Source organism: Danio rerio, chromosome 14 (assembly GCF_052040795.2).
Source record: "Danio rerio strain M-AB ecotype USA chromosome 14, GRCz13ab, whole genome shotgun sequence".
Taxonomy (NCBI): Eukaryota; Metazoa; Chordata; class Actinopteri; order Cypriniformes; family Danionidae; genus Danio; species Danio rerio.
The window spans coordinates 16,749,286-16,758,358 of record NC_141034.1 but is presented as its reverse complement, the minus strand read 5'-3'; the positions used below and the strand labels follow the sequence as shown (position 1 = coordinate 16,758,358).

Below are 9,073 nucleotides of genomic sequence, written 5' to 3'. Positions count from 1 at the left end.
AAACAGTTTAAGGCAAGTTTAAAAGAAAGACACAAAAGTGAACATTTTACATAAGTGTAAATTGTGCATTTAAATTCAAATGAGGTGTTGCAAACGAAAAACAAACTACAAAATTTCAACTAAATACTATATATATATATATAAATATTGTACATTTTTCTCTAACATATTTAGAGAAAAATATAGGGTATAATAAGTTTTGGCCTGGGAAAATATTTTGTTTATCAGTTTCCGATTTGACTTTGGTATTGATGTAATCCAAATGTCTTATTGTACGGCATCCATCTAGACAATATTCATTTAGAATATAGCTCTATAATGCTAGACTGACTGCCAAATGCCTTTTCAGGACCTGTTCATTCAACCCTTAATTCATTTTCGAATTAGTCCCTTGGTAAACTAGGGTCGCCACAGAGGAATGAACCGCCAACTTATCCAACACATAATTATGCAACAGATGCAATCCATCACTGGGGAACACCCATACACTCACATTCACACATATACATATAGGCAATTTAGCTTACCCAATTCACTTACAGCACATGTCTTTGGACTTTGGGGAAACCGAAGCACCTGCATGGTGAAAATTTTTATTTACACATAAAAATGCCACAATTCCAGGCTTACTGGCACCAAATGCATGATTTGGTGCTGATTTCACAAATGAGTTTCCCATGTGACTTGGTTGTAATTCCACTACTGAAAGTGAATGCCAAAGTAACTCATACTCTGAATATGACCTCGGCATAATGATAAGATAACAGTAATAATAATGAAAACTGAGCGCAGGTTTCAGTTTTGTAGGTTAGGAACACAAAAGCCTGGACACAGAGCAGATAAAATATAGTACAAAGATCAAGAGAGAAAATAATATAAATATATTACAATAGTTTATTATATCATTATTATATTTAAAAAAAGAAAAAAAAAGATATTTAAGGAACCCTAAATGTATTTTTCACATCTTAGCAACAAAATATGAGTTCAGTATTTGCATGCTGCCCAAAATCACTTGTGTGTATTGTATATGTCTAAAACTAATAAATCTTTATTACTTCCTGAAAAAAAAGAGGAAATTATTCATTGCTCTTGACTAAAAAGCTTTAAAAAGCTTAAGGATTAACCTGTACTGTTGGTTCTGCACAATTCTGTACTATTTTTCAAGCTAAATAAATGAGAAATAAAAAAAATAAGTATTTTATTATTTTATAAAATATAATGTGATTGACATAATACATGGAATTAATCCATTTCAACTCCACCAAAATGCCTAACTCCAGGGTTCTTACTCTGAAGCCGCAGCTCGGCATAAACCATGTCTACAGAAAGCTAAATTTTCATTCAGTATGATTTTGGCAACTGATACCATTAATCTTCTTGTTCTACTACATCACTTCAAAGACATTTCTGTTGACTCTGAATATTAAACAACTGTTTAAGGGTGCATAACTCTTTTGGGAAATACAATGTTTGTAAACTAATTTGAACTATTTATTGGAAAGATCAATAGCGTCAGTAATAGTATTTTCCACATTATACAACAAACTGACAGTAAGTCTCAAAAATATAGAGGAAACAAAACAGATCTATGGAATGTTCGATAAAGCAGGAATGTTAAAAATGTAAAAAAAAAAAAAAAAAAACTAAATCTGGGAATCATCTTGCTAAGTGAGAAAACATGTTGCTTAACTTCATGACAGTGATTACTTACAAGATTAAGTTCTCATCCTTTACTATTCAGGAAGTGCATTCCCATTCAACCTGCACTAAATAGACCTGCCTAAACAAGTTGAAGCATGTATGCTTTTAACAGAATTATTATAGCAACATTAGTATTATCAAAGTTTCTTTGAAGACTTCTTGTGGAAAATGTCATGATAACACTTTACCCTAATCCATATTTAAAAGGATAGCTCACCCAAAAAGCGAAAATACCTCATTATTTACTCTCCCTTACAGTATCTGGTGTTAAACTTTTATGAGTTTCTTTCTTCTGTTGAACACGAAACATGATTAGTAGAATGCTTTTTGGTTGGACCCATCAAGTTTTATAGTTGGAAAAAAGCAATTTTTTGGCATTTTTTAAAATATTTTCTTTTGTTTTTAACGGAAGAATCTCTTAATAAGTTTTAAACCAGAATTTTCATTTCAGGGAGAACCATCCCATTAACATAGTAATTAAGTCACTATATTATTTAAAATGAACTAAAAGTTTAAATGACTGCTAAAGCCTTTTTAAAACTATTTTAAAGGTTCCTTTAATTTAGTTTCAATTAAACATGCACTACTTAAAACCAAAAATTCTACCAGTTAATTTCGTTAACCTGAGCCAACAGGAAGGAGCTTATCTTTCATCAACATTCTTTTGCAAATAAACTTCATTCAACACACAATCGTTTGCCATTTCCTTATCCCTTTCACATATTCTGTCTCCGCCCCTTCTGAATGTGGTGAAAAAGAGACTTTTAAATTGAGAGAAAACTTGAAACCTTAGATTTTCTACACTTTTCTCAGGAGGACGCACCAGACCAGAAATGCAAGCTCGTGCGACAAGTTCTGCATATCTCTGCGTTAAAATGTTCAAGCTTGGTGAACTCTGACCTGTAAAATCGCATCGCATGATTGCATGAGAACCACAGAAGATCAAAACATGAGCGCTCTGTACAGAAATGTAAAAACATGGATCAATCTTTATTAATGTCCAATCATTATCCAGCCCCTTTTGGGATAATTTAGGATTAGTTTGCCATAATTTTGCATACTCAAACTCTAACTGCTTGTCTCTGAACTGAACTAACAAGAACTATACCAGCATTCTATACTATGTTCTGCTGCCTGTCTGATGTATTAAATATGTTCTGGAATGAAAAAGTCTTCTTATTTGACTCCTTATCATTTACTGTTCATCCTTGTAAAGCCCAATCTATGTTGTACAATCTTGTGAAGAGCTTTAGAAATGAAGATGCTTTTATAAGGGATTGGTTGAAAAGTGTTTATTCTCTTCTGTTGAAGACACTGAGGATCACAGAGGCTTATATGTCTGCATCTTTGTAATCTTTACTTCTTCTTTTATTTATCTAACATCAACCAGCATTAATTTACTTTTGAAAGTCTGATGAAGATATGCACAATAAGATCTGCTGATGGTTTCATCTAATGTACAATATAAAAGAGTGGTTCACAAGATAAAAAAAATAAAAAATTTATAAAAGGGCTTTTGTTTCTGTAAGACTTTTATGGTAATTCAGTGTCACATAATTGATTAAACATTATCTTTATCTATTATACCTTAAAGAATTCATTTTATGCAAGTTTATTTAAAATTTTAAGTTAAGACTCATATTCTTGGCAAAAGCACTAATAGACTTGACAGTAGATCATAGCAGTACTACAGCAATATATTATGGACCTATTATAATACTAGCCAAAGAATATTATTTCAAAGAAAGAAATATATACATATATTTTCACTCTTGCCATACTTGCAAAAATATTTAATCAGTATATCTGTAAGGCCTTTGCATTAGTTTAAAGGTTTCAGTTCACAGATATTTTTACTTTCCCATACATCCTTTTTTTCCATTTTTCTTCTCGTCTTTTTGTGTTTTAGAAATACCACTACAGACACTAGAAGAATAAAAACCGACATGACCATCAGGCCCAGGCCACAAAGAAAAATGAGCCAGGAATTTGATTCACATCTGGAGCCTCTGACAGAAAGCGGCATTGAAGTAGGCAATGTCTGAGGAGAGTATTCTGGGACAGCATTAACGTGACATTTTTCCAAAGTTTCATTGACCAGTAAATTAACCCATATGGTGGTCTGCAGCGGGTCTGGTTTTCCTCCATCACGAACAACTATGAAAAGGTGGTGCATGCCGTAGTCTTCACCGCGCAGATGCTGGACAAGGGTGATGTTTCCTGAGTGCTGGTCAATCTGAAAGGGGCTTTGGAGAGCTGGTTCACTTGCAATAATTTGATATGTGATATCTGAATTCATTCCTGAGTCCTCGTCAATGGCGTAGATCTTTGTTATCATGCTTCCTGCCTGGGTAGCTGGAGATATGGTCAGACAGGACAGGTTGCTGCTAGGAAGAAGGACCTGTGGTTGATTATCATTGATATCCTCAACAAAAACAGTCATTTTCACAGTAGTGGAGAGGACTGGACTGCCACCATCTACAGCGACAACCAAAAGCTCATAGCGATCTTGCTTCTCACGGTCGACTTCGCCAGTACTGCGGAGCATCCCTTGTGACATGTCTATGACGAAAGGGGCCTTGTCATTTAATATACGCAAATCCACTATTCTTCCATTGTCTCCGTCATCAGCATCACTTACTGTGACTTTACCGACTTGAGAAAGATGCGGAAGGCTCTCAGACACAAAAAAATAGAAATGAGGGGTTGGAAAGGCTGGTGGATTGTCGTTCATATCCAGTACATTTACAAACACAATAGCAAAGGCCTCCTGAGAAGGATCGCCGCCGTCCTGGGCAAGAACAGTCAGGATGTATGTCCCCTGCTGTTCTCTATCTAAAGGCTCTGTGACCAATATCACACCTGTCTCTTCCTGAATTCTGAAAGGACTCCCATTTGTAATCCTATACTCTACTTTGCCAAACTGATGGCTATCTGCATCAGTAGCCTGTACCTTCAGCAGAAACTCTCCAGGCTTGTTGTTCTCCTTGATGTCTGTTTCGTAACGTGTTTGTTCAAACTTTGGGGCATTATCATTCAGATCTTGAACCACCACTTTGATCACTTCCCTTCCATGTAGGCGTGCGCCATGAGGATCAGAAATAACAACTGTAACATCGTACTCGCCGCACAGCTCAAAATCTAGAGCTTTTGATGTTGAAAGCAAATAGCTGCCTGCTTGCTGTTTCAAAGAAAATGGCATGCTGTCTGTTTCTAAGGACAGAGTACCTTTATCACTAGAGGTGTCTTCCAACTCCAAGAGGGCCAAGATGGTGGGGGGTTCGTTCTCTTGTAACATGATTACTTGGTTTTTATGCTCTGTGACAAACCTGATCTTTATGGTCGGCTCAGAGCTCACCATGGGCTGAATGTATACAGTTACTTGAGCTTGTGCAGGGGGGCAAAGTGGACCATTCGCAAAAACTTTCAGCATGTGCTCCTCAGGACTGTCAGTGTGCACATCAACTGCTAAGCTGATCAGGCCTGTGTGTCTGTCCATGTAAAAGAGTGTTTTGGCTCTGTCTGAGATCTGACGGCTGAAGGAAAATGTGATCTGGGCATTTTGGCCCAGGTCTTTGTCTGTTGCTTTAAGCTGAGCCACCGCAGTGCCCTTGATTCCTAATCCTGGCACAATGGCTTTGATGGGGCTATCATCATCAAATTCTGGGCAGTTGTCATCAACATCGGTTACAGTTACACTGAGATTAGCAGTAGCGCTGAGTGGCATTGAACCTCTGTCTACTGCTACAAGAACTAAGAAGTAGTTATCCTGAGTTTCTCGGTCTAGTTCCTTTTGTACTATGAGCTCGAGTCCATACTCCTCTTGTCTGATGCCAAAAAATCCATTAGATCCCTCTAAATGATAATGTATCAAGCCATTATTTGCAGTGTCCTTATCCTGGGCTTGGTCATCCAGCAGGAAAGTAGTCCCAATGGACGTATCTTCAGGTATGCGTAGAGGAATTTCATTCCTTTCGAAAACAGGAGCATTGTCATTAATATCATTCACAACAATTACCATTGGAACTACGTCCAAATGAGGGCTCACGACTGCAGTATTTAAAAAAGTACATTCTCCATCCTGATGTGATGGACACAAAGTTTCTCTATCAAGGCGATCTTTAGTGAACAGATCCCCTGTTATCTCATCCACCCTGATGTATCTTTCATTGAGAAGCCGGTATGGAGCTGAGTAGTTTGTACTTAGTGTTCCAATTTTAAGGCCTGCTTCTTGCTCCTCCAGGACGCTGAAACGCAGTGCAAGGCTATGGATTTGCCCAGCACATGCCAAGAGAAGCACCCACTACAAAACAAGAGAAGAGACTTACTACTTGGCAGACATCCTTCTTTCCATATGAAAGTTTAACCAGACTCAGGAGTTAAGCGTGTAATCCTTAACCACCAAGTCAGAGTTTTTTTTTCTCCCATGTGTTGTTACTCATGCTGAAATGTAGTCTTACATGTTCCAGCACTCAGAAATGTAACTTTAGAATAATCTAAACCAAGCTTGCAAATGTCTGCATGTTTTCTATGAACAGGGGACAAAATTTAACTGAACAATTTTTTTTTTCTTTTTTTAAATACTTCCCAAATGATGTTTAACAGGGCAAGGACATTTTCACAGTATCTCTGATAATATTTTTTCTTTTGGAGAAAGTATTATATATTCCAAGTTTTATTTTGGCTAGAATAAAAGCAGTGTTTAATTTAAAAAAAATCCATTTTAAAGACAGAGTTATTAGCCCCTTTAAGCTATATTTTTTATTCAATAGCCTGCAGAACAAACCACTGTTATACAATAACTTGCCTAATTACGCTACCTGAATGGTTACCTAATTAATCTAGTTAAGACTTTAAATGTCACTTTCTACTGCATAGAAGTGTACTGAAAAAATTCTAGTTAAATATTATTTACTGTCTTCATGGCAAAGATAAAACAAAACAGTTATTATTAGACATGGGTTATTAAAACTATTATGTTTAGAAACAAAAAAATCTTCTCTCTGTTAAACAGAAATTGGTGAAAAAATAAAAATGGGGGCTATTATTTAATGGGGGGGGGGGGGTGATTGTGGTAAGCTACTAGTTCTGACTTCAATATATGATTTATATATATATATATATATATATATATATATATATATATATATATATATATATATATATATATATATATTTATTTAGCTTTTTAAAGTTTTATATTGTTTATTATTTTGTAAATATATACAATTTTGTAGTATTCAGTAGTTTAATTAGCAGTCTAGTACTTTGTAGTCTAGTTTCTATTTAATTTGTTTGTTCACCAACAACAAAGAAAATAATAATAATAATAAAAAAATTAAGAAGTGCCACCTGACAGGCTAAGTTTATGAATTATTACAGGAAACTATTACAAAACCAAGGTCACACTTTACAATAAGGTTTTATTAGTTGTATGTATTTACATGCATGAATAATTAATAATGAACAAGACTTGCGCAGCATTTATCAATCATAGTGCCACATTTACTAATATACATTATTCAAATCCAAATTCATGCTTGTTATCATATGCAACAACTAACAACAATTAAAAACTTTTCCCCCCATTCATTAACGTCAACAAAGACGAATACTGTGATAAATGCAATGTTCATTGTTTGTCCATGCAATCAAATACATTAATAAACATTAATGGAACTAATGGAACCCCGACCAGCTACTGCACAGACTGCAGAGGACTTTTACCTCTGTGTAAGCCCCGACTCGGTGTTCAGTGTGAAACTAAGAGATATAAGGATATTTATTTATTACAATGGACTAATTTATAAGTATTTTATTATATCAGACACTGACCTGTAGTGTTTTCCAATTCATTATGTGGTAGTGCCGACTCTGCCAAGCAGTCCATTCTTCAAGAACATGTTGATCTCTGGGAGCATGAGTAGCTCTCACTCACTCGCACGAAATGTGTCGGGGCGGAAACCTTACCTGAGTTACAGGTGAACGACTGAAGATTAACTCACGATTGTTCATTCGTTGGCAGAAAGGGAAAAATACTGGTCTGACGGGATGTTTTCTGGTTAAGTGCTATTCAAAGACAGATGGGTCGCGCTAAGGTAGTTTATCCCTTTCAACACTAAGCCCCTTAATGCAGTAATAATACTATACACAATTATAATAAAATAGATTATATAGTATGGCTTGCTTTTCAACTGAGGTTCAGTTTTGCACGTCTGAACAGAAGTGTAGCCTACTGAAACTATGAATTTCAAAATAAAATACTGTGGAATGGCATATTATGGCAGTTATGTTAACGGTGTCATTTGGTCATGTTTAGGCTAAGTCGCCATCCTGAGTGTAAAAGCGATATTACATCTCAGAATCTTTGATGACTTTATTCCAGCCATATTTTTAGTTTTGATTAATATTCTTTATTAGTTTAATAATTATCGTCTTTTTTCTTTGTATAGAACTTGAACCACTGAAAAAGCAAATCTACAAAAAGTGGTCTATATTTTTAGTTACAAAAGTGCAAAAAAGTAGATGAAAATAAAATGGTGTCTGGCGCTTTTGACAACACATATATGAGACAATATATTTTGACGGACAATATATTAGAAAAACAAAACAAAAAAATAAAATAATAAATAATAAACAGAAACAGTCTTGCTGCAGATGTTATAATAAAACGGTAAGCAAACATTGGTGATCTAACGTTTTTTTCTGTCCAATAGTATGACACAGGAACATTTCAGTCAATTACTTGACGAACATAGATTGCTTTTGTCATACTAGGAATTCCTTAAAAAATTACATTTCTTTTAAAACCAAAAGACTTAGTTGTTATTTTTAATGCAGTCCAAAATAAAGTTGTATCACTGTTGCTTTATTCTATACAATGTGGACCAACAGCCAAAGACAAGGTATAATGTTATATTTAATGGTGATATTAACAATGTTAAAGGTAAATGGGTAACGCTTTCTTTTACAACCCGCGGTACTTTGCGGGTTGTAAAAGAAAGCGTTACCGGTAAATGTAGTATAAGATTAGAAATGCATTAAAAATAATAATGCATGTTCAGCAGTCCTCTGGTCATCTGAATTTGGAAACATGTGGTAGAAAGTTACAAAATTTTTTTTTATATATAAGTAATAAAGTAAGAATTTTACACAGATGTTATCCTGTAAAGAAGTGGATTTTGGTTTGAAGTGGATACTCTTGCAATTTTTGTGTTATTGTTAAAGAGTCTGTTACTTATATGTTTTTTCAATGTGTATACTCAAAATTATTTTGGATTGATGATTTCTAACTTTATTTCAATGATATTTGGTTTTTGAAATAAATTCAAATTGTAGGCTATTATGATGTCACAACTTTGGAAAATAC

At 34.8% G+C, this 9,073-nt stretch overlaps 1 protein-coding gene across 1 annotated transcript; it reads right to left on the bottom strand.

Annotated features, from left to right (window-relative positions):
* Positions 1–2,981: 2,981 nt before the first annotated feature.
* Positions 2,982–7,673, bottom strand: pcdh20l (protocadherin 20-like). The gene is given in 2 exon segments (NM_001351716.1): positions 2,982–6,007; positions 7,540–7,673. Coding segments are annotated over 2 exon segments (2,502 nt in total). The 5' UTR covers positions 7,561–7,673; the 3' UTR covers positions 2,982–3,526.
* Positions 7,674–9,073: the final 1,400 nt, after the last annotated feature.